Below are 27,880 nucleotides of genomic sequence, written 5' to 3'. Positions count from 1 at the left end.
TTCTTAAGAACCCTCAGGCCAGAAAAGTTGAAATTGATATAAATGCTTCCTGACATAGTGTAGATTAAAGTTTGTTCAAATGTGATTCCTTGTGTTATTGTGAGGCCACAATAGGGGATCAAAATTTTTACATAGGAATACATGTATATAAGAGATAGCTTTAAAAATCTTACAACAGGGCCATGAATATTCATATTAATATGCAATCATCGCCAAATGTGGTGCAGTTTGAAATTTATTCAAATCATGGTCCTCGGAGGTAGGATGGAGTCACAATAGGGGTTTAAAGTTTTATTGGGGATATATAGGATACAATTTTAAAAAAATCTTCTTCTCAAGAACAACAAGGTCATTACTACTCATACTGATATAGAAGCATTTCCACGTATAGTGCAGATTTGAACTTGTTCAAATTGTGGTCCTCGGGGGTAGGGTGTTGCCATGATAGGGCATCAAAATTTTACATGGGAATATATATGAAAAATCTCGTCTCAAAAACAACAGGCCCATGTTTAACCTTGTCACCTTAACCTTGGAGTTTGACCCAAATTTTAGAACTTTAATGTAAAGTTTAACCTGCTCATAACTTTTAAATAATGAGTGATACATATAAATATTTCATTTCTTTTGCAAAGTATTCTTGTTTATTCTTCAAAAAGAAATATGTCTTTTCACATAAGATATTTTCTGTAAAGTTGGAATGAGATATTATAGATAAAAGTAATATCTCTTTATCAAATATAAAAATAAAAAAAGGAACAGAATTCACAAATTAAAGATGGTTTTTAAACATGAATATGCAAAAGCTTATCAAATAACAACAAAAGCTCTGCATTTCATAGGTCTGTAGTTTAAAGTTAGTAATAAAACAATTTGTTATAATGCTAATGTATCTCTTCATTGAAGAGAGAAAGAATCAGTGTGATGCTTCACATATCTAAATTATGTTTGTTTACGTGGCAAAAACGTCTGGCATGTTGCTAGCTGCAACAATGTAGCTTTCTCCAATTTTTTTTCATTCTGAAGTTTTCGAGAGAGGGCTACATTTCCATAGGATCTTCGTAATGGTGTTAATAATATTTTAATGAATAATGGAAAAGTCATTTTAAAACACCAACAGGGCCCAGAACACTGCAGATTATGACACATTTCGAGTCTTGTTCGTGTAAAACGTCTGAAACGTTGGTAAGAATAATGTTTCTGAATATAGATCAAGCCAAAGTCCCAAATGAGCTTTTTTTCTAATCAAAACTTCTCCATCATCTGTCCTCGTCTTTTCCAGAACCCCAAGATGAATCCCAACCAAATTTGGCACATTTTTTTATATATTTTTTTTGAATTTAGAGGATTAAGTTTCTTCTAAGAGAGGATTATCTTCCTTTTAAAGAAGAGATGGTTGGAAAATACTGTATGTGGTTGTTTTTTTTAAAAAATCATAAAAACCATTATACTCGAAAAGCCGAATTTGACATGAAAGCTTCCTTGTGTGGTGTAGATTCGATTCTGTACAAATCATAGATAATAATGAAAATCTTTTTAAAATCTTTTTTTCAAGAACCACATTGATACGGTGTGTCAAATTATCACGCAAATAACATAATTATAATATATGTTTATTCAAATCATGACCCCAGGTCAAGGATGGGAACCACTTATGTAAATTACATTAAACGGTTATAAACGTGTCCTTTTGTCCGGCACATCAAAGTTACTTACACAATGTACATACTTTTTGACTCACCAGATTGTGAACAGTTACTTATCAATTTAATGACAATGGCTTTTCTTTTAAAATAAGTCTGGATCTGGAACTGGATTAGCCTTCATAGCGTTCACAGAAGCCATCAACCAGTTCCCTATCGCCCCACTGTGGTCAGTTCTATTCTTCCTCATGCTCTTTACACTGGGATTGGACAGTATGTTTGGCACACTAGAGGGCGCTCTAACATCAATCAATGACATGATGCTGTTTCCAAAACTCAGAAAAGAAATACTGTGTGGTTTGTATTCAAAGAACGAACGTCTTGTTTAATACATTATGAATGTACATGATAGAGATTTCTTCACCCATACCTCTGTCTTTTAGATAATAATATTAATTTCAGCAAGTATTCTCAGATATTCAATATCAAATACAGTAAATAGACCGAGCTAGAATCATTACGTGAAGCATCGTTTCTGTTCCGCTCCGCTCCACACATCGGATCGGAAACCCTTAACTTGGAAAGATGTACATTAAGATGAACTCATACCTCCATATACTTTGAGCACTTTGCGATCGTTATAATAGCGAATATAGCGAAAATTAAACTCAAGCGATTATATCTCCTTTCCAAGACATAGTTCACAAAAAGCTTTGTTTCGGCATATGAAATAATCAGAAAGTGCAGCATGACTAAGGATTTAAGATTATGAAGTGATTTTCACAGTAGTTTGTTTATTATGACGAATAAAGTTCGCCTATATAACCTTTTTGTCAACATGCAAAATAGTCATTATCCAATACTTTGGATAAAACACAACCTAAGATCTACTTTCTATATGTATTGATAAAATTGTTAATGCACAGTATAATTTATTTCTTCCATCAAGGGTTGTATTCATTTGAAAATTCTTTGTAACATATGTCAAAATGTGCTATATTTTCATGAAAATCATCAAATTTACAAATGAACTCCGTTGAAGATGATAAAAGTATGTACATGAAGTACCTTTTTTTCTCTATACACAATTAGACATTTGCTCCGATGAAGTAAAACTTAACAAGGCCAATTGTTTTGATAAAGTTAGCTAGTTCTTTATTGGTTCCGTCTGCAACAGATCACATATTTATCACAGATTTGTTTTTAAAGAAATGCAATACAATGAAACAAAGGTTCTCATTCCTGACAAAACATTTGTAAATGTAACAATAAGTATCTTACCATTCTAGTATACTGTAATGGATGACTTTAACAATATACATGTACTACATCACGTACTTTATTACATATAGGTGTTCGTCCAAGACCAACGCATCCCTTAACATCAAATATAAACAAAAACTCGAATGTATGGCGAACAAATGCAATTAGTTATAGTCTCTTTCAAAATGACGGAGATAATTCAATTTCTGGAATCTTAATGGATCTAAAACAAATACCAGTATACACTATCTGGAATCTTAATGGATCTAAAACAAATACCAGTATACACTATCTGGAATCTTAATGGATCTAAAACAAATACCGGTATACACTATCTGGATTCTTAATGGATCTAAAACAAATACCGGTATACACTATCTGGATTCTTAATGGATCTAAAACAAATACCGGTATACACTATCTGGAATTTTAATGGATCTAAAACAAATACCGGTATACACTATCTGGATTTTTTCTCTCGCTGTAGGTATTGTCTGTCTGCTGTCCTTTGTGGTGTCACTGTGTTTCGCCACCAGCACCGGTTCATATGTCTTCAGTCTCTTCGATTCATTCTCAGCCAATATACCTCTATTGATAATAGCATTCTCAGAATTAATAGCCATGTCTTATATATATGGTTTGCAAAGGTAATTTCTGATCACGTACTTTTTCATGCATGTCGTGTGTTATTTCTTTTTTTCCACTTGATTAGTTTTTGTTTAATCATATTTTTAGTATTATATTATTAGATGTATTATTTCTATAGTATAATAAGAGTTGGAAATATATTTTTTTGCTCGTTTCGTGTAGTTTGCAAATTACCTTATGAAACTTTAAAGCACTTAATTTTCAAACAATCTCCAGGTTCTAAAATTACATCGACTTCAAACAATAATGCAAAACTTATCTAGGTTACAAACATGTCAACAGCAAATAAACCAATCTGACATCTTTTCTTAGAAAGATATGGTTTGTTTATTTTCTATTCAAGGTTGTGTGACGATATAGAACTGATGATCGGAAGTCGCCCTGGCTATTTTTGGCTCCTGTGTTGGCGTTTTGTTGGGCCGATCGCTATGGTTATTATTTTCGTTGCTAGTCTTATAGAAATTTTCTCAAAAGGAGTCAGCTATGAAGTATGGAACTCATTAAAGGTATGTTTTAATGCCTCTCCATATGGAAAGTCAACGCGGTCAAAATGTTCTCTCTGTAATTGTGCTTTTGTAACTACGCAATTCATCATTGGTTCATTGTCAACAGGGGATTCTTATTCCTCCTATGTACGTGATCCACCCTCTGGTATTTCTAGGGGTCCGTAATTGTCCTTCTATTAATTTCATATTTTTATAGGATTTATGAGATTCATCACTATTCATTCTAAATATAAATGTAGGTACTTTGTGCTAATAATAGTCCTCCATTTAAAAGTACTGCATTTGCCAAGTTGCATTTAACATTTCTACATTTACAATTAACATTTCTACATTTACAACTAACATTACTACATTTACATTTAACATTTATACATTTACAACTAACATTTTACATTCACAATTATCATTTCTACATTCACCTTTAACATTTCTACATTTACAATTAACATTTCTACATTTACAACTAACATTTCTACATTTACAATTAACATTTCTACATTTACAATTATCATTTCTACATTTACAACTAACATTTCTACATTTACAATTAACATTTCTACATTTACAATTAACATTTCTACATTCACATTTAACATTTCTACATTTACATTTAACATTTATACATTTACAATTAACATTTCTACATTCACATTTAACATTTCTACATTTACAATTAACATTTCTACATTTACAATTAACATTTTTACATTTACAATTAACATTTCTACATTTACATTTAACATTCCTACATTTACAATTAACATATCTACATTTACAATTAACATTTCTACATTTACAACTAACATTTACAACTAACATTTCTACATTTACAACTAACATTTCTACATTTACAATTAACATTTCTACATTTACATTTAACATTACTACATTTACAATTAACATTTCTACATTTACAACTAACATTACTACATTTACAATTAACATTTCTACATTTACAACTAACATTACTACATTTACAATTAACATTTCTACATTCACAATGAACATTTCTTTATTTACAACTAACATTTCTATATTCACAATGAACATTTCTACATTTACAATTAACATTTCTACATTCACAATGAACATTTCTACATTTACAACTAACATTTACAACTAACATTTCTACATTTACAACTAACATTTCTACATTTACAATTAACATTTCTACATTTACATTTAACATTCCTACATTTACAATTAACATATCTACATTTACAATTAACATTTCTACATTTACAACTAACATTTCTACATTTACAACTAACATTTCTACATTTACATTTAACATTTCTACATTTACAATTAACATTTCTACATTTACAACTAACATTACTACATTTACAATTAACATTTCTACATTTACAACTAACATTTCTACATTTACAATTAACATTTCTACATTTACAACTAACATTACTACATTTACATTTAACATTTATACATTTACAACTAACATTTTTACATTCACAATTATCATTTCTACATTCACCTTTAACATTTCTACATTTACAATTAACATTTCTACATTTACAATTAACATTTCTACATTTACAACTAACATTTATACATTTACAATTAACATTTCTACATTTACATTTAACATTTATACATTTACAATTATCATTTCTACATTTACATTTAACATTTATACATTTACAATTATCATTTCTACATTTACATTTAACATTCCTACATTTACAATTAACATTTCTACATTTACAACTAACATTTACAACTAACATTTCTACATTTACAACTAACATTTCTACATTTACAATTAACATTTCTACATTTACATTTAACATTACTACATTTACAATTAACATTTTTACATTTACAACTAACATTACTACATTTACAATTAACATTTCTACATTTACAACTAACATTACTACATTTACAATTAACATTTCTACATTTACAATTAACATTTCTACATTCACATTTAACATTTCTACATTTACATTTAACATTTATACATTTACAATTAACATTTCTACATTCACATTTAACATTTCTACATTTACAATTAACATTTCTACATTTACAATTAACATTTTTACATTTACAATTAACATTTCTACATTTACATTTAACATTCCTACATTTACAATTAACATATCTACATTTACAATTAACATTTCTACATTTACAACTAACATTTACAACTAACATTTCTACATTTACAACTAACATTTCTACATTTACAATTAACATTTCTACATTTACATTTAACATTACTACATTTACAATTAACATTTCTACATTTACAACTAACATTACTACATTTACAATTAACATTTCTACATTTACAACTAACATTACTACATTTACAATTAACATTTCTACATTCACAATGAACATTTCTTTATTTACAACTAACATTTCTATATTCACAATGAACATTTCTACATTTACAATTAACATTTCTACATTCACAATGAACATTTCTACATTTACAACTAACATTTACAACTAACATTTCTACATTTACAACTAACATTTCTACATTTACAATTAACATTTCTACATTTACATTTAACATTCCTACATTTACAATTAACATATCTACATTTACAATTAACATTTCTACATTTACAACTAACATTTCTACATTTACAACTAACATTTCTACATTTACATTTAACATTTCTACATTTACAATTAACATTTCTACATTTACAACTAACATTACTACATTTACAATTAACATTTCTACATTTACAACTAACATTTCTACATTTACAATTAACATTTCTACATTTACAACTAACATTACTACATTTACATTTAACATTTATACATTTACAACTAACATTTTTACATTCACAATTATCATTTCTACATTCACCTTTAACATTTCTACATTTACAATTAACATTTCTACATTTACAATTAACATTTCTACATTTACAACTAACATTTATACATTTACAATTAACATTTCTACATTTACATTTAACATTTATACATTTACAATTATCATTTCTACATTTACATTTAACATTTATACATTTACAATTATCATTTCTACATTTACATTTAACATTCCTACATTTACAATTAACATTTCTACATTTACAACTAACATTTACAACTAACATTTCTACATTTACAACTAACATTTCTACATTTACAATTAACATTTCTACATTTACATTTAACATTACTACATTTACAATTAACATTTTTACATTTACAACTAACATTACTACATTTACAATTAACATTTCTACATTTACAACTAACATTACTACATTTACAATTAACATTTCTACATTCACAATGAACATTTCTTTATTTACAACTAACATTTCTATATTCACAATGAACATTTCTACATTTACAATTAACATTTCTACATTTACAATTAACATTTTTACATTTACAATTAACATTTCTACATTTACATTTAACATTCCTACATTTACAATTAACATATCTACATTTACAATTAACATTTCTACATTTACAACTAACATTTACAACTAACATTTCTACATTTACAACTAACATTTCTACATTTACAATTAACATTTCTACATTTACATTTAACATTACTACATTTACAATTAACATTTCTACATTTACAACTAACATTACTACATTTACAATTAACATTTCTACATTTACAACTAACATTACTACATTTACAATTAACATTTCTACTTTCACAATGAACATTTCTTTATTTACAACTAACATTTCTATATTCACAATGAACATTTCTACATTTACAATTAACATTTCTACATTCACAATGAACATTTCTACATTTACAATTAATATTTTTACATTTACAACTAACATTTCTACATTCACAATGAACATTTCTACATTTACAATTAACATTTCTACATTTACAATTAATATTTCTACATTTACAATTAACATTTCTACATTCACAATGAACATTTCTACATTTACAACTAACATTTCTACATTTACAATTAACATTTCTACATTTACAATTATCATTTCTACATTTACAATTAACATTTCTACATTTACAATTAATATTTCTACATTTACAATTAACATTTCTACATTTACAACTAACATTTATACATTTACAATTAACATTTCTACATTTACAACTAACATTTCTACATTTACAATTAACATTTCTACATTTACATTTAACATTTCTACATTTACAATTATCATTTCTACATTTACAATTAACATTTCTACATTTACAATTAACATTTCTACATTTACAACTAACATTTCTACATTTACAACTAACATTACTACATTTACAACTAACATTACTACATTTACATTTAACATTTATACATTTACAACTAACATTTCTACATTTACAACTAACATTTCTACATTTACAACTAACATTTCTACATTTACAATTAACATTTCTACATTTACAACTAACATTACTACATTTACAACTAATATTACTACATTTACAACTAACATTACTACATTTACATTTAACATTTATACATTTACAACTAACATTTCTACATTTACAATTAACATTTCTACATTTACAACTAACATTTCTACATTTACAACTAACATTACTACATTTACATTTAACATTTATACATTTACAACTAACATTACTACATTTACAACTAACATTTCTACATTTACAACTAACATATATACATTTACAATTAACATTTCTACATTTACAACTAACATTACTACATTTACAACTAATATTACTACATTTACAACTAACATTACTACATTTACATTTAACATTTATACATTTACAACTAACATTTCTACATTTACAACTAACATTTCTACATTTACAACTAACATTACTACATTTACAACTAACATTACTACATTTACATTTAACATTTATACATTTACAACTAACATTTCTACATTCACAATTATCATTTCTACATTCACATTTAACATTTCTACATTTACAATTAACATTTCTACATTTACAATTAAGATTTCTACATTTACTTTGGACGAGTGTTGCATTGTGTAGTTATATACTAGTATTCACAGTTACATCGATATATTTAACCCCGTTGGCTTTTCATTTTCCATATTGTTCAGAGAAATGTTTTCAAAGAGTACGGTTAAGACCCCCTAAACCTGTGATTAGATGTGATATTCTGAAATGAATAGTACCCTCTTCACGTAATTACTCATTTTTCAGACAGTAATCCTAAGAGAGTATGAATTAATTCTAATTCAAAGAAAACCCAGATAAAACCTTGCTCACCTGAGCTGAAAAATGTGAACTATTGTGATCGCCTTTTATCTGTCGTCTGTCTGTCATCCGTCTAGACGTCTGTCCATAAACGTTTTACATATTCAACTTCTATAGATCTACTGGTCCAATTTCAATCAATTTTGGTACAAACCATCCTTTGGTGAAGGGAATGAAATTTAGATTTGTTAAAAAGAAGGACCAGCCCCCCTTCAAAGGGGGATATAATCAGAAAAATAGGATGGGGTCATTTAAAAATCTTTTTAGGAACAACTGGTCCAGAAAAATTCAAATTTACATGAAAGCTTTCGGACATAACGCTGATTCAAGTTTGTTAAATCCCAACCCCCGAGGTTAGGGTGGGGCCACAATAAGGGATCAAAGTTTTACATGTGAATATATAGGGAAAATCTTTAAACATTCCTCAAAAACCACTGGGGCGGAAAAATTCTTTACATGAAAGCTTCCTGAATAGAGTAGATCCAAGTTTGTTAGCATCATGATCCTCGGGGGTAGGGTGGGGCAACAATAGGGAATCAAAATGTTACATGGTAATATAGAGGGGAGATCTTTATAAATATCTTTAGAACTACAGGTATTTAAGCTAGAGCTTTCATATTTTGTATATATTTTCTTTACGAAAAGACCTTTCATGTGATGCAATGGTGTGTGATCTTGTGACCTGGAAGTTTGACCTACTTTTGAAAAAAAAAAATTACCTGTATAGAATATTTCCTGAACTATTTAAGGTAGAGCTTTCATATTTTGTTTCTATATTTATTATGACAAGACCTTTCATTTCATATCACGACCTTTGACTTTGAAGTTTACCTACTTTTAAGAAAACATAACTTATTAAATATACCCAGAACTATTGTAGGTGGGGCTTTCATATTTTGTATATAGATTCTTTATGGCAAAACCTTCTACATAATGCTGTTTGATCTTTTGACATTGGAGTTTGACCTACTTAAAAACCTTGACCTATTCAATATCTCCTTAACTATGTAAGGTAGGGCTTCATATTTTGTATAAAGGCTCTTTATGAAAGACTATCATTTCGTGAAGTTTGACCTTGTGACCTTTTAGTTGGACTTTTAAAATATCTGACCCGTTCAATATATCCTTAACTATTTAACGTAAATCTTTCATATTTTGTATATATATTTGTTATGGAAAACCTTTTATTTCATACTATGACCTTTGGCTTTGTGACCTTGAAATTTTTACTTCTCTTTCAAAACATAACCTTTTAAATATCTTCAGAACTATTTAAGGTAGGGCTTTCATATTTTGTATATATCTCAACTGATTCGATATGCAAGAGCTTGTTCTGCGTATAGTCAGTTTTTAAATCGAGGTAAGCTACTGACAAACAAGTGATGGTACAGGGATTTCAACAGTCTCGATTGAAGTCAGCATTTCGCAAATTCTATGGTCGTTATAACGATCTAGTTCGTCAATACAACCTCGCATTGGGTCAAATGCTGTCTGACGTGTTTCATACCGATTGTTAAGCCGTTCTTGGCACACTGATTTTGACTGCGGATAACTCCGTTTACCTGATCAAGATATTGGCTCACGGCGGGTGTGACCGATCAACAGGGGATGCTTACTCCTCCTAGGCACCTGATCCCACCTCTGGTGTGTCCAGGGGTCTGTGTTTGCCCAACTATCTATTTTGTATTGCTTATAGGAGTTATGAGATTGATCACTGTTCGTTATCTTCACCTTGCATAAAGTTTCTTTATGACAAGGCCTTGTGATACAATCGTATTTGATCTTGTGACCTTGACCTAGAAGTTTGACGTACTTTTAACAAAAATCTGACCTATCCAATATCTCTTGAACTACATGTATTTAAGATAAAGCTTCATATTTTGTACATGTAATGTATATAGATCACGTATGGCAAGGTTTTTCATATCATAACATGTTCTATGACCTTGGTTTTATCCAGAACAACAACATCATATTAGTCATATTGGTGTTGATGTATCTCTCTTTTATGTGAATTCCAGTTATGTTGTGATCCTTTGGGGTTAGGTTGGGGTCACAATAGAGGGTCAAACTTTTCATGGGAATAAAGATTGACGAAAAAAGTCTTTTAAAAATCATAACAGCTGAACAATGGCAGGGCCAAGGTGATCAGGTGAGTGATGTGGCCCATGGGTCTCTTGTAATTCTTTTGTATGACCACAATCCCAATATCAACTCGAGACCTCCATATCATTCTGAGACCCCGAATTAAACTCATCCCAAAATCATCTGGATAACTGAATATCAACCCGAAATTCCAATATCAACCCGGGACCCTAACATCAACCTAAAACCCAATATCAACAACCAGTTACTGTATACCAGTGGTAGAGCGCTCGCTTTGTAACCGAGAGGTCGTGAGTTCGAGCTCCGCTCGTGCCATGGTCGTGTCAAACCCGAGACGTAAGCATAAGTAATGGATGCTCCTTCGCCAAACGCTTGGTATTTATGAGTCTTTTGGGTATGACCTTTAAAAAGGTCCCGTGTCGGGGAACGTTAAAGAACCCTCACTGCTACGCCGTATGCTCTAAGCATAGGTCTAAATTTGTGGTACTTCACCTACAACTGACGTCGCAATATGAGTGAAACATTCTCGATGGGACGTAATACAAGCAAACCAATACCAATACGTGACCTCAATATCAACCCGAGACCACAGGCACTTGTTTTATAAACTTGGCAAGTTATACTGTATAATAACACAAGGTCTCCATCTTTTCGGGGACCAAAAAGTAGGTCACCGCTACAATCCCTCTATATTCATGTTTTCTCCACTATAGTGTCTAACAAACACATACAATGTTTACCGGAAAACCCCTTCTTGTACCTCCTACAAGCTCCCTTACCTCACCCCCTCCATAACACTGGTATTGACCCTCTAATTAAATGCTCCATTGCCCATACTAAAAATCCAGAGTCTAAACGACTCCAACTTCCGGTTTGGCGACTGCGATGTGTTACACGCGCTCTCATTGGGTATTGGTATTCTCGGGAATCTTGATAGCATCAGCATTTCGCAAATTCTATTGTCGTTATAACGATTGAGTTTGCCTATACAACCTATCATTGGGTCAAATGCTGTCTGGCGTGTTTCATACCGACTGTTAGGCCGTTCTTGGCACACTGATTTTGACTACGGATAACTCCGTTTACCTGATCAAGATATAGGACTCACGACAGGTGTGACCGGTCGACAGGGGATGCTTACTCCTCCAAGGCACCTGATCCCACCCCTGGTGTGTCCAGGAGTCTGTGTTTGCGCAACTCTCTATTTTGTAATACTTATAGGAGTTATAAGATTGATCACTGATCGTTATCTTCACCTTTCATGATAACTCCAGATAAAATTCGAAATAACACTGGCGGTCTTTTTTGAAAACCTAGATTTGCCGACTTTTTGCTCGTGTTTTTTATTATATGAAATAATATGACCACATTTTGGTAAGATTTACAGTAATTCAAATATTGACATGACAAATATTGACAACATCATTATAATAAAATTAAATAGTATGTTCAGACAAAAGAAGAGGTTCCCGAGAATACCAATACCCAATATTTATATTACAAATCGCATTTCCCTCTATAAACCAACCAATTTCAGTGCGCGACACAATCCGTTCATATTGACTATGAACGGATTATGAACTAGCTTAAAGCACGCGACTGAGAGAGCGTAATGATTTGAAAAAAATAGAAAATCTGTTACAAAGATCTCGCAAGTCACATCTTTGGATTACGATTGTAAACTTACGTGGATTATCATCCCAATCTTGCGGTCTCCTACCTCCAAAATACAGTGCACCTTGCAATGTTGATAAAAGGCAGGGTGAGACGAAATGTGACGTCATGTCTATGTGTTGACGTATGTCACAATAACTACTGTGACAGAGGCTAGGAGTTCGTTTTATGCAACAAAATAGAAGCAATGTAAACAAACGGTGTTTTAGTAAATGAATATAAATATAAGAAATGAACATCACTTTTAAGCTGTTCATGGTCAATATGAACAGCTCAAAAGTGATGTTCATTTCTTAAATAAACGCACTCAGTGTGTTCGAAGAACAAGTTCGTGCGTACATGTTCTCGTCATTCGTGGTTCTAAAAACGGAGCACGAGAACAACGAGAACAGCAGTCTCGAACGCATTATATCAAACTCCCCGTCGAGGCCTCATTACGTCACCTACGAATAGACCTCTTTTTTTTTGTGAGCAAACGAACTCTGGTGGAAGTTTGCGCATTATATGTGTCCTTTGTGACGTCACTCATATTACGCGTGTAAATGAGCTTATTATTTTTAAAATGGCGATAAATTTATCATAGAATTATTTGTTATCTAACACGGGACTTTTACATCCCTGATAGGAGCTTTACCTTGTCCTTTATTATACTTTCTGGAACACCTCTGGACATCTCCGCCTGGAAGCGGACATCTTCGTTCGCCAAGAGAGCGAATGGAAAGCAAACGACACTTTGTATACAATGGCGAAACGAATGTTGGCTAGAGAATTAGAAATGGGAGAGAAAAATGTACTGCTTTTTAAAATGATGAGAAACAGATGTTCAACAAAAAGATCTGTTCAATGATTAAAATTCATATTTTGAATTGTAGAGTTTTCAAATATCTAATAACAACAATTAACACATGTTAAAATCTGTATCATATCTCATATCAGACTTCGACCATTATTGGAGTCTCGGGTTGATATGGGATGCAATGCAGAATTTGTTATGTGCTATAAGGGCTACGAAATTTCTTTGAAAGACCATGAATTTGATGTTACACATTACTAGATGTCGTGAATAAAATTTGAGCAGTATAAAATTAAGATATTATGGGGGTAATTTTTTTGGCAGGGATGTATTAAATTGAAGCAATGGGGTCTCTTTTAAGTATTTTGTGGGGATTTTTTTTTAGCAACACTGGGAAAGAACCATAGCATATAACTGGTGATGATGAAATTATATTTCAAATAATATTGCATTCATTATAAGGAACTTCATTTAAATCAATTAAAGGCAAAAAGAAGAATCTTTATCACACACAATAGAACGTCATCCATGGCTTTATTTGAGGTACTGGATATCAAACATTGAACTTCATTTATTACAGTTTATAGTATAGAATATGATTGTTTGTAGGGGTATACAGAAGTGGTGCCGTGGCCCTGGTGGTGCCAGCTGATAGCTGTACTGCTGATTCTATCATCCGTATTGTGGATTCCCGTGGTAGCTATTGTGAAGTACTTCCGGTGTATAGAGTGGAAAGAGGAAGTACCGGCTTACTTCCCGGAGGATGAGCTGAGCGAAGAAAGACAGATTCGGCCACACAGTAGTAACAAACTCGAGAAGGTTCTATTTGGATTTAAGTAGGAACATATGGAATTCTATGTGCACTATTCTTATAGTTCGATACCAGCAACGAAGCATACTAGTCAATGAACCGTATTCATAAGTAGAGAACTTACAACTCAGCGTCAGAGTCCCTGTCATAGTGTTTATAGGAAAAGGGGTGCAACAACGAGATGAGGTGCAGAGTGTCAACTGTTTGATTTGAATCAGAAAAAAATAACAACAACCCACTCCTTATCAGTTTGTTTTAATTCATCAACAGAAAAAAGTAACAAATAGGGTTAAGTCTCTATCGATAATATTTGTATTATGTATTGGACAGTCGGCTTGTGAAGCTTCCGGAGTTTGTGCGTGATAGGTTTCCTTTTTCAGATGCTGTACGCAGGTTGGTTGTACTGTTGAATAAATTCCTGCTGCTTCTATAGTCTGTAAAAATATCATTAGTATTCAGAATAGATGTATTTAATCATGAAGCACGTGAACACTACATCGGGGTAATAGCTTACGTTTTGTAGTCGGCTGTTTGTCGTTATAAGAAATAGCTTCCTTGTGTGTAACGATGGCACTTCTTGGTCTGGTAGCTTTTACCTGCAAAACAGATCAATTAAATCTGTTCGTTTTGATACCAGGTTACTAGTATCGGGAAGTGTTAACGCAACTCTCGGATTTAATTGACAAATGTTACCCGAGTTGGTGTGTCGTCATGGCTACGGTTACTTAATCCTTCAATTGGTTCGCTGTTGACTGTAGACGGACGCCATCTTTTCTGTGATCTTCCGACAAACAGAGCCTGAGAAATGAACCCAAACATTGAATGCGTTACTTGTAACTATTACTATGTGAATAGACTACCACGAAATTAGGGGTGTTTTAAATATCGAATTACCTCATTTTCAGTTTTGGCCTTTGATATATGACTTGATGCATTTAAACTATCAAGAGGGATTTTTGTCGTTGAACTGTCTTTTGTCTTCTCTGATTTAGGACCTTGTACTTTTCCCTTACTATCTGTTATGTACGGCTTTCTGTTAATGCGAATTCTTTTCTGAACATTTAATTTCCTTTCTTTGTCAATGGCTGCTAAGTTTTTGCGTAGGATATTTATCCTCATTTTGTTGGCAGCTATCAGGAATTTCGCCTGGTTGTTTTCTGCGTGAACCACAGAGTTCCATCTAAATGTGAATACTAGGAATAATTAGAACAGAGGTCATTGAATCACGATATATTACTAAAGTATATAGGCCCCACAATGGTAAAGATTACTGTGTCAAAGACAAAACCTATTCAAAATTCTCTTGTGAAATGCACAGGCTTTTGACTAGTTAAACATCAGAGCTACTGTTGTACAATGTATGTTGGATATATATGAATTTAACCCCATCTTTAAATATTGATACAGAAATTAATAAAATCTATCTTGCTTTCGATACATTGTACATATGGACCTACTCTTGGTCATCTTTGGCGGATCTTCGCCGTCTCTGGTGAGACACTTCATTTTCCGCCATTGCCATGGCTTTACGTACAATGTCATCAGATCCCATGATGGCAAGAATTCCATTTTTCTGTGAAAAACAATTACACTCCCTTTATCCAGACTTTTCTGAGGAATATGTGAGTGAAATTCTTATTGTAACATTTACGACCTACCATAAAAGATTCTTTTTCCGGTTGTTCCACTTCTTGCGTTTCCCATGCTTTCTTTAAATGTCGTCCTATCTCACTGTTTTCATCCAATATGTTCATTATGTTGTTTGAATCTAAATTCTGGAGTGAAATCGTTTGTTATTTGTAAGACTGGAGGTATGCATAAAAAAAATTATGAATTGAAGAGGGGTGATTATTTTTAATTATTAAGAAGACATTAAAACAAAGTGCATTGCCATCTGCATACAAAACTGTTAATTATACAACATGCAATGACGTATTAGTTTGATACATGCAGCATAGTAAATTCATGCAAAGTCAATGATTCCTGATGGTTAGTCTGATTAAATAGTGGATACATGTACAAGAGCTCTGAAGAATAGTCCGATCATTGAAAACTGTGTAAGACTTTATGCCATGAACACACTCTAACAGTCATTTTACAAAGAAGTTACTTCCTACACAGTTACGTATAAATCTCCTCTACAAAGTTTCTGATTCTAGATATCTACATTATTTTAAAGTATATCAAATGAGGATCTTTTTTTAAATTGCAACATAATGTTTGTTCTCTCTTCGCATCTATGTTGTTTCTCTAATTTTTTTCATATAATTCATTTATTACAGTTTATACATTACAGTTCTCTCCGGTTATAAATGCAGAGAAATGATCATTTAATGACGATTAGACAGAGAAACACACTTCACTACACTGCAATCAGGGAGATAAGAGGTCAAACTGGGGGTTAGGGATATCATTACGCACTGTTCCTCTCCTCCGGACGCTCCTTATCACGGGCGATTTCTAAATACCATAGACATAGGGTTACATTTATATCATATTCTTCTTGAAGATATTTAAATATATGAAGTTATATAAACACATTGATTTATGATTATCAATCATCGTAATCTTCTTCGGTAAAACTTCAGAAGGATGCTATCATTGGGTTATGAGTTTCGTGTGACGTCACAATGCGAAATTAAATGTCATTTTACATGGCTGACGTGTGAGTATGGTACACTCTCAAATCAAAGACGCTGATTTTTTTTCATATTGTTACAGAAATCACGAGTTTCGAAAATTAATGAATCGATGTTTAATTTCGAAATGTATAGTCACCAACCTACAATCATATGGACGAAACATCTTGAAGATTACATACACAAATAATGAATGAATGATAATGATCGATGCCCTTTAATCCAAGGCACGCCAGTTTCACCAAAAAAATACTCTAACGTTATTTCGCATTAGAAAACCAGATTTATAAATATGGATGAAAATGGCAATGTTGTGCACATACACTATAGGTGAATTCCAAATATATAATTTGCATTTGTAAACTGAGATTTCGTTTAGACTTTCTTGAACAGTGATGTTGGTATAAACGGAAAGTTTATCAAGCTGTGGTTTAATAAATTTTTGAGAGGGATTAGATTTCGTGGAGTTGTAAAAAAAAAAATTGGTTTCGTTGATACGGAACTAGATAGAAAGATATTTAAGGATGTACGCTACACCAGAGAAATTTGATGTAGATGAAAAGTGGAGAATATGTACAACAATATTTTGAAGTTGAAAATTTTCAAATTTACTTTATTTTGTCAAAAAATACAGTTTTAGTACAAGGTAATCGGAAAAAAAAATTAAAACCCCTGCTGGACTCGAACCTGCTACCTACAGTTCACCAGTCGGTATTTTAACCTACTGAGCTACTCGGCTAGGTATTTAAATGGAAAAGGAAAAGTCCAATACTGCTGATATCGATTTTTTCATCCATGTTTTTAAAGGAAGTCAGCCATTATGACGATGTAGAGTACTACCTTAAGTTCTACTATATGAACGAAAATAAATATTCAGGAATGATAAAACCAAATAGTATCTGTTTGCAAATTTAGTGAAATCGTCATTGGAAAATTAGTAGAAACTATGTACATGATGTATATATATATGAAATAATGCCTATTGTATATTCATAAAAGCATATTTATGGCATGCCCATGCATCATCCAATTAAGTGCATATTGTAAGAAATATGTCGATATTGATGGAGTGATATTGAATGATGTGGCTACGTGCAAAGTAATATACTTTCTCGACGTGCACACGTTTTTCCATGCATATAAATACGGATATTTTACTGAATACATACAACTACTACAACGAATGGAAAGTTTGAAATAGATACAACATCAGTCTTCAGAAGCAATTTAAGAATGTAGTTAATCTATCCGCTTTTTTTGCGTGACAATTACCTTCTTCATTTGCTTAAGAAATATAAATTTTTCCTCCTGTTTGCGATAAAGGCAACAAATAAAAAAAAGTTTACAAATGACGTAAAGGAAATGGTTTACAATATACATCTTAGATTTTTATGGGTATTTCCACGCATCTTATATAGTTCTACAGATATCATTGCTTATATATCTTAAATTGATTAATAATCATTTAAGATTTGCATTACAATGGTTTATAGAATCATCCTCATTTAAAACATTTCAATTAAATCAATCTTTGCGGTGAGGATTCCATAATTTTAATGATCATTTGATTTTTACCTTCGTACAAATTTGGTCAAGGGTTTTTGCCAACTCTGACGTCATCAGTTGCCTGTTCCTTGTTTCTTCGTCTGAAGATTCTGAATCTATTTATAGATATTCCACGAATCAATACGTCAATAAACATATACATATAACTAAAGAAAATCTATGTATACCATACGTATTCTTATAAAATGTATCCATGCTTTAAGCCGGGGTCTGTACCGACACTTGTAACATATTGTAGGCCTATAATTCAAAGATAATGTTTTATGTTAAAATATCAATTATGCCATCAGAATGATCCATGTAAATCAAATCATATCACATACCCGAGTCGCTTTCACTGCGGTCCTCTAGACCAGCTGACGATTTCTTGCGGTGAAGAGCATGGGAAGCAGTGTGGGGTCGTGACCTCAGCGAATGACAGGACAAAGGTCGAACTTTGAGTGGGGTAAAGCTACTTCCTTTCTGGACAAATCGATACATATTTTCCGTCATCTGCTCTCTATATAGTCAAAATATTATATCATTTATCTCAAACTTGCACTCAAAGTACAGAAATCTATCAAGCCATGTCTATATAATCAATGTTTTATGGTCTCATCATGTCAAATTCTTCAAACTTCTTATCTAAAGTTGAATTACTGCTATACTGCATGTAACGTAAGTATGACACGTGTACTTTAAAAACAATCCCACAAACAACCACTCACTCCTCCGTCGGCGGTCTGTCGGCCACGGGGTGCTCACTCATTTTACACATGTGCTTGAGTTTCCCTTTCTCTTTGAGTGACTCTTTGACCTTGTTGTGTTTGTAGGTGTTCCACACATGATTCTTGTAGCCCCGATCTCGAAGTTCCTCCTCGTGTACAAATTCATGACGATTCTCTTCGAGAACCCGTTCCAGTTTCTCAGAGTTTACAACTTTCAGTGCAGTTCTGTTTAAAAAACCCATTAATACATGCTTATGTAAAGTTATAATTCTGTGAACTATTTCTCCTACAACACAATTTATTTCGCAGTCTCATTTAAAGAGAAAATCCTAGAAATGTCTTGATAACAGAAGTCTAGAAAGGACACGTTCACATTTGAAATATGTGCGAAATGAAACAAGTAATCAATGCCCGTACCTGTGAAATCGGTAACATACAGTGGGACTTGTGGTAGTTATGGTACAATAACTTCCGTCATGGTCTAATACACCCTCCTCCCCGAAGAAGTCATCTGTGCAAGAAGAGTAAATCAGTGTCTCAATAAAACAATACTTCATAAACTTTACTAATTGACGGATGCACTGTTATTTCCCTTAAAACACCAAAATGTATTAAACGAATTAAGTTAAACGGTGTACTATGAAACTTTATTGAATATCACCAAAGCTAACAATACCTTTCTCTCTGCAGCAAACATAAAATACAATGCTCCGATTCGCTTCGGGGATGTATACTTCTCGATGGCACTGAACGCGTCCTTCGAACAAAAATACTATGTTAAACACATAATTACACATTTCAATTCTTTTCAATTCGTAGCAACACAATTTAAATAACTTCCCATACATAGGACTACTAGTAATTCGTTGTATATTGTTTTAAAGAGACATCACAGCTCAGTTTACGCAAAAATCATAAAATGACAATGCTTTCTCAAATTTTGTTGCATAGTTGAATGTATAAGCTTTGCTAAAGTTGAAAATTTTCCTTTAAACGCAAACATTAGCACTTTTTGAAGACTCTAAATTATGCTAAAGCATAGCTCATGGCTTGGTCAATCGAGTGAATTCAGAATTTTATCTTAAAATTTCGAACTCCTGTGGTAAGAGAAAAGTTTAAAACTACAGTGGATAGACCCAGAATTTTGACAGATTATTAAAATAGAACAATATACAACCCATACGGATAAGGATAAAATTTACGTGGGGATCCTTAACCAAGAGCTAAGAGACACACGCAAGACTTTGAAAGTAAGTGCTATTTTTATCTGAACACGTTACGTACTAGTTAAATAAAATTACAATATTGTTTGGTCAAGAAGGACATGCATGAAAGGATTTCCATTATAATAATGATTTATAATTAATTATAAGAAGCAGGGAATGATCCCATTCTTGAAAAGTGACACAACACGTCAATCTTAATCACGTGATGAAAATTGTTCGAGTCAGCATGAAGAAAGCATTGAATTCCGGGTAATCTTCAAAACGCAGTTGAGAGCAAATTGATGCATTCACATTGTTATAAATTGTCAGGATCGATATGATTCTTATAGATACGCGTTTTAAAAAACATTTGATTAAAATATGGAAAATGAACTGTATATGTAATGAAAATTCCTTTGATTATGTAAATGAGGCAATCAGGGTCAATCAAAGTCTTGTCAATGATTAGCTATTCCTTGTGTGTTGTACATTGTCTCAAACGTTTTGGAGACTAGTATATGAGTCAGCAGAATTGAGCGGAGGTATAAATAGAAGGCGCTTCTGCGCATATAAGTTAGTTTGCTGGTAGACGGAGAAGAGAGAAGATCGTATCTCACATCCAGAATTTAGGTAAGGTTTATTGTCTCATATGCGGGACCTCAAATTACTGCGGGTGGACCATTTGAGACATTATTCCTTCAGAAGATAGCCCGGGAGCAAATGCTCAAATAAAATAAAGGGTTGAAACTTGTAGTTTGAAACAGCGTCTGAAACAGTGGTTTCAGACCAGAGGCTGAAACACGAGTGATTAAACTAGGCAAGGAATAGTTAGAAGAAAATCATATAATAAATCAATAAGGAAATAATCACAGTGTTTGATTCAAATTGATTTATTATCATTGTTTAGAGCCATAGTTTAATGCAATCATTTAGAAACGTAGGAAACGTTTACGAAAAATTATTATCCGTGGTTTGAACCCACATTACACGTTACATATATAGTGTCTCTTTAATAACGAAATTTTGAATGATTTTAGTAAAGGAAAATATTTATTATAATAATGAAAGTGAAAATAAACGTGACTGGTAAATGATTAGAATCCACTTGAAACTTTTTGGAAGAGTTATACGTCCTTTATGAAAGAATCTATTATTCCAAGAATATTTGCGGTAAATGATTAATTTTATTTTATACTTTTAAAAAGAGAAAGCTTATGTAGGTTTAAACCAAAATATTTTGTATGAAAATACAATTCCATTTAAAAATACTTTAATAAAAGATGCTCTTCCCACACACTTCAATGTAAAAATTCAGGGTGAAATAATCAAAATTTTGTAATTCCTATGGTGAATTATTTGATTTGATAAACCCTTCAAAATGATACAATGATTACAAAAATCACACCATCCATTTAACAGATATGAAATATGATCGTTATACACGGAATAACTCAAATTACTACAACGCGTATGTATTTATGTATATACATGTGATAAGACGTAATAAAGAGAGAAGATATGCACGTGTTATTCTTGGATGGTGATTTACAGCCCGTTCTGCTCACCTGAGACTATGACGTACAGAAACTCTGTCTCTTCGCCTTGTTCTATCAGAGTTTTGTTGGGTGGATATTCCTGCCAACAAATAAATCATTTTCTTGTTTAAAAGGTTACAATGATTGATGCAATACTGAAGTAATGTTCAACAAAATAAATAAATGTGTTTCAAGTCTCTACTTATAGCTACAGAGAGATAATCAATGGAATGGTTAAGGAGTTGTCTATAAATATGTTTACAGTATTGTGAAGCCCATCTTACATGTTTCTGGATCATTTGTAGGAGTTTGGCTTGTACATCTTCGGCAAGTATTGACAGAATACTGGACCCTGATATAAAATATCGCTGTATTTCGTTCATCAATATAGATTCTTCGACTTCGATCAGCCTATGAAATCTGCCCCTGTCGATTCGAATAAATTCACACAACTCCTTGGTGTACACTGTCGCGGGAGGGGCGATATCCTCATCTCGTCCCTCTGCACTAACAATTCCCAGGTACTCCCCAGTACCGTGGCTGTAGATTATATTTGGCTGATAAACGTTCCGAGACGATGACTGTCCCGCAGCAGACATGTCGTACGTCACTTCCACCGCCCCGTGAACTATGTAGTAACACGATAACATGTCCTCCCAATATTTTTTCTTGACGTACTGAAAAGCGTTATACGTTTCCAAGGTTACACACCGAGACAAAACATTTTTAATATAATCTTGTCCTTTATGAATCAACTTTAGACCATTGACAACGGATCGCATCGTCAACATCTCTGATTTCGTTAAAGTTGGATTTTCTGCTGGAGAACATCTTGTATTTCGCGCCATGATGCGCCTCGCCTCCTTCGTGATAATAACTGCTCCCTGAGTGACAAACAGCCGTTTGTTAAACACAGGAGGTAGATCCCTCTCGTCTTTTTCCTCCACGCCATCGAGTTGTCTATTTCTTTCCGTTGTTTCATAGAACTCGTTGGTATCGGCGGCATTTTTCACCACTGTCAACATTCTCCTGTATGGACGAGACATCATACATCTAGAATTACACTACGTCAAACACCGCTAAAGGTTTTACACAAAATGTACATCAAGCAATCACAGGTAATGAACTAAGGCCTCTCTGGTTTGATAAACAAAACTCTTCTTAATTAGACTTTCTGAATCAACAAAACAGCACAAAGCCTTCCCGATAATGACAGCAGTGTTGACAATAAACTTATGAATACAATAAACCTGGTCAACAAGAAAAGCAAATAGTGCTTTGTGATGCCCGCAACTAAATTCCATGTTTTTGAGACAATATAAATGAACGTATAAATATCAAGCTTTTAGCTTTGAAATTCACTTGCTTTGATATATTGTTGCTCATAATCAAAATAGTATGAGTATAATAAGGTCACATGTCATATAATGATTTCTTTCCTAACATTAGACATGGACAGAAACTTTCAGATCTAGTACATTAAGTATTCATCAAGATATATTCAATATTTACATACGAAATATCCCTCTTACTTGTTCTCTAGGCAAAATGAAATCACGAATACAAAGGATAAAATGCAAGTTGGACAAATATGAACAGTGCTTTTATATAAAACACGACTTTAAAGAGAATGATTTATACCCACCATAAATATACACAGTTTTCATTTAAATATTGTTCTGTGTATTTGAAATGCACATTTTATTGTGACACTGGGTGGAAGTTAGTGTACCGTTATATGATAACAATGGGGTGGTCTTTCTGCAGTTTGATCTCGGGATTACTTTTACTGATATCATCGCTTTCTTTAGTGTCATCTATCATTTAAAATAGGTATCGATCAGATAATGATTGAAACGGTTGACTAATTGAATGAGAAACTGACATTACTCGACGGATTTCACAAAAGGTTTGAAAATAAAAATGAAAAGTTTTACCCAGGGAACACAATGGAGCTCTTGCTTCCCATTCGGTTTTCCAATTTCATTTACTTGAAACATTTTAAATGGATGTGTATTAAAAATATAATCGTTTTCCTGTGGAATTCTTACTTTATCATTAAAGAATATGAATGCAGAAATTGGAACAAGTAGAGTGGTAGATATTTTCTAATAATCACCCAGGTGATAGGGGTTCGGAACCCGAGTTGTATACATATTGAAAAGACTGCATGTATATTGTACCGACCTTCAAGAAATTGTGACCGTTTCTTAAGTGGAGGGCATTATTTTTAAGGTAATTAAGAACGAGTACGGAATTTCAGGTAAAAATAAATCGTGCAGTGTTCCTCAGTACCGACTTCTGGTGGTTAAAACTGAGAACGTTTATGTAATTGAAACTACTTTGGTGTGAGATGTATCGATTCGAACAACCAAACCCTCGTTCTGCCGTGAGTATCTGACATCTTATATTGTCATTATGACTACCACCAAGACCAAGCTTTATCAGAGATATATCTCTCTCTCTTATTTTGTATAATGATTTCACCCACTTCATTGAACAAAAACTCTGTAAGCCTAATGGAAGTGTAAATATGGCATTTCCAAAAGCTTATAATTAAATCTCAGCGGGCAGAATTACAATTACAAAATGTTAAAGAGACCAGCATTTTGCACATTGCCATTCTAATGTATTCTATAAAATGAAATCCGTGTTATCTAAATGTCTTCATTTCAAGTTTCATAACTGGATTTCAATTCACAGAGTGAAATTGATCTCATCTTTAAATTCCCAATGTGGAACTTTAATGTTACGGTAAATGATTGGGAAAAAAGCAGGTCCCACAGAATTGCAAGTATTGACACTTTGATTGAATTCATTTTATGGAGTACAATGTATACCTAATTTTATGAAACGGTAAATTCCAATCAAGGTAAAATCGACCGCAAAAAATCTTAATTAAGACTGAAAACCTTTTCCACATAGAAATCTGCAAGTGTGTGTCAATTATCCTTTGTGAATAACGTGGATCTTACGATGATAGTATCTGCAAATATCATAACTTGTTCGTCATATACCTGTACATGAGTATATGATCATAATGTTCAAACAGTTCTCGGTTGTATCTGATTATTTTTAATTACTTAATCTATGTGTATAGCTGTTTAGCCACTTGGACGTTCTTAGGGAAAAGATTTATAAGAAAGAAGCAAACATTTTTGTTCAGTCAAATCTTTATAATCGATTAAAGTAGTAAGAGCAGACACTATTTATGGAGGGGGGGGGGGGGCATTAAAAACCTACCTATTCAGATGAGAAAAGCTGACAGTACCCCAGTGTCTTTTTGTTTTCAATAATCCACCAAGTCATTATTCATTCTTTGTAGATTCCAGTAGAAACAAAACGAAATGTTCAAATTGAAGCATGACAAAACCGCGGTATTTTTATAAAACTCCAGATGATATTTGATAAATATCCCCATGCAGGTGCTTAAAAGATTTAATAATATCATCTGAAGAGTCCTTATGATGACGCGACCTAACATTCCCCCCAGACAAATAATACAAACGTGGAATACTTACAAGTCCATGTCTAAATAGACCAACCAAATAAAACCCTTAATTCAGACGACCATAGGGCTCGTGAAGGATGCTTCAATATTTCAATTCCAACACACACTGGGGATTCTTAAGTGTATTGAAGAGGGCCCCGGAGACATATTTGTTCAAAACAGTCCTGATGTATTGTTGTCGTTTATCTTATTTCATTTGATTAGTTGTATATTGAAAACGTCCTTGTGTAAAAACTCCGTATGTTTATGTGCTATGCTTTTACTTCAAGTTGATGATAAATATTACTGTGCTTCAAATGCAGTACATTAATTGAAGTGAGTGTTTGAGGAAGTTTTGAGAATTCCTCCAAATATTATTATGTTTTGTAGATTATTAGAAATTACTTTGTTTAATGAAAACACATTTACCTGGATGGTTTCCTATAACTATTGAAAACAAATTACATGGAGAAATCAACTGGAAATGAAAGCGATGTAAGTTTACAAGACGCAAGGTACACTTTTTAAAAATTGTTGTATAGACGTTGGGACAATGCTAAAAAAAAAAAACAAACAAACAAACAAAAGAAAATCGTCCAAGTAAAAAATGGACAAAATGTTCTGATAATTTCAATATTCAATAAAACTGAAATGATGTTATTGAAAATCACTCTTTATGCATTATTATTCTGGTCCGTTGTCTTCGGACGCATACCATTTAAAACCAGATTACACGCTAACCTTCTTATATTCTCTAAAAGGTATTCAGAATATACGATGTTGACCAGAAACCTGTTGAACTTCAGAGGATGTATGAGTGTAACCGTTCACACGCCATTCATCACTTACATTTATACCGTAAACATGTCAAAGGAGAGATAGAGAGAGAGACAGAGAGAGAGAGAGAGACGTACTACCGTAAAACATGTCAAAGGAGATAGAGAGAGAGATAGAGAGGCAGACGTACTACCGTAAAACATGTCAAAGGAGAGAGAGAGAGAGACAGACGTACTACCGTAAAACACGTCAAAGGAGAGAGAGAGAGACAGACAGACGTACTACCGTAAAACATGTCAAAGGAGAGAGAGAGACAGACGTACTACCGTAAACATGTCAAAGGAGATAGAGAGATAGAGATAGAGAGATAGAGATAGAGAGATAGAGATAAAGAGAGACGTACTACCGTAAAACATGTCAAAGGAGATAGAGAGAGAGACGTACTACCGTAAAACATGTCAAAGGAGATAGAGAAAGAGAGACAGACGTACCCCGATTCATCTTCCTTTTCCTGATCCGACATTGTCTTCGGATTCGATAATATACCACAATTATCACCTGTTGCTATAGTAACGATCCAAGCAGTATGCGTCCCTGTGTTTCTCCATTAATGTCTTTAACTTACAGTCTATTGAAACCTAGTTTTGCGTCTTGGTAATGAAAAAAAAACCACCAACGAAATGCCTCCGGAAGAGTATTAGATTTCCCTTTTTTATGAATCTGGAAATCAATGGAACAACATGTTAGTAAAATCCTCTCGCTGAAAAGACCCGGCAAAAAACGAGAAGTAATTAAAAGCCGTGCAATAACTGGAATGTATATTTCCAATTTGGATGATTTACAAATCAATCGGATATCACCTGTAATCACCCACTTGCGTCCGAATTTCAATCTACTTCCCGCAATAAAAAATACTCCAGCTAGATATTCCGGCTGATAAAGCTCACTGCCGTCAATGTTATTCAACGTGTACAAATTGTAAGTAAATTGTTAATGTCTTGAACGAATCATTAGTTCCGTTAATGGATGCACAATTTCTTTTAAAATTAAAACACTCCTTTTCTTAAAACCAGTATATTCTTGCAGGTATGTATACGATCTATTATCTCGGTATATATACACTAATGTCGATTCTCTCATGGCATCAATACTGCCCTTACAAATCATCGGCAAAAAGGAATTAATCCTTTTAAGTACTTTACCTTTGCTCAAACCCCTCTACCCTAAAAGTTAAGTCCTTTTTAGGAAAAATAATAAATAGCAGAAACTCTGTCGTGTGAAAGCTTTGAATAGTCACTTTTT

General features: G+C 32.6%; 2 protein-coding genes across 8 annotated transcripts in view; one reads left to right on the top strand and one right to left on the bottom strand.

Annotated features, from left to right (window-relative positions):
• LOC125666001 (sodium-dependent neutral amino acid transporter B(0)AT3-like) overlaps positions 1–15,089 on the top strand; it is a 26,772-nt gene extending 11,683 nt beyond the window's left edge. The window contains exons 8-11 of the mRNA XM_048899063.2: positions 1,799–2,000; positions 3,394–3,553; positions 3,898–4,060; positions 14,458–15,089. Coding sequence (XP_048755020.2) covers positions 1,799–2,000; positions 3,394–3,553; positions 3,898–4,060; positions 14,458–14,688 — 756 coding nt within the window. The 3' untranslated portion in view covers positions 14,689–15,089. The remainder of the gene's footprint in view (positions 1–1,798; positions 2,001–3,393; positions 3,554–3,897; positions 4,061–14,457) is intronic.
• LOC125666673 (uncharacterized) lies at positions 14,899–27,880 on the bottom strand. 7 transcript variants are annotated; one of them, XM_056153250.1, is made up of 16 exons: positions 27,439–27,656; positions 27,137–27,298; positions 22,596–23,340; positions 22,342–22,411; positions 20,248–20,328; positions 19,989–20,082; positions 19,572–19,796; positions 19,188–19,363; positions 18,874–18,959; positions 17,081–17,119; positions 16,318–16,434; positions 16,117–16,232; positions 15,554–15,839; positions 15,353–15,457; positions 15,174–15,255; positions 14,899–15,093 (listed from the first exon to the last, which is right to left on the bottom strand). In XM_056153250.1, exons 2-16 carry the CDS (start codon positions 27,184–27,186, stop codon positions 14,975–14,977), a joined length of 2,391 nt encoding a protein of 796 aa, XP_056009225.1. In that variant the 5' UTR covers positions 27,187–27,298; positions 27,439–27,656; the 3' UTR covers positions 14,899–14,974. The 7 variants fall into 7 exon arrangements, with proteins under 7 accessions (XP_056009225.1, XP_048755839.2, XP_048755828.2 ...); XM_048899882.2 differs by lacking the exon at positions 17,081–17,119 and adding an exon at positions 18,571–18,606 and having other exon boundaries at positions 27,070–27,298; positions 27,439–27,653; XM_048899871.2 differs by having other exon boundaries at positions 27,070–27,880.

The sequence above is a fragment of the Ostrea edulis genome, chromosome 1 (genome assembly GCF_947568905.1).
Source record: "Ostrea edulis chromosome 1, xbOstEdul1.1, whole genome shotgun sequence".
Classification (NCBI taxonomy): domain Eukaryota; kingdom Metazoa; phylum Mollusca; class Bivalvia; order Ostreida; family Ostreidae; genus Ostrea; species Ostrea edulis.
This window is presented reverse-complemented; position numbering and strand designations above follow the sequence as displayed.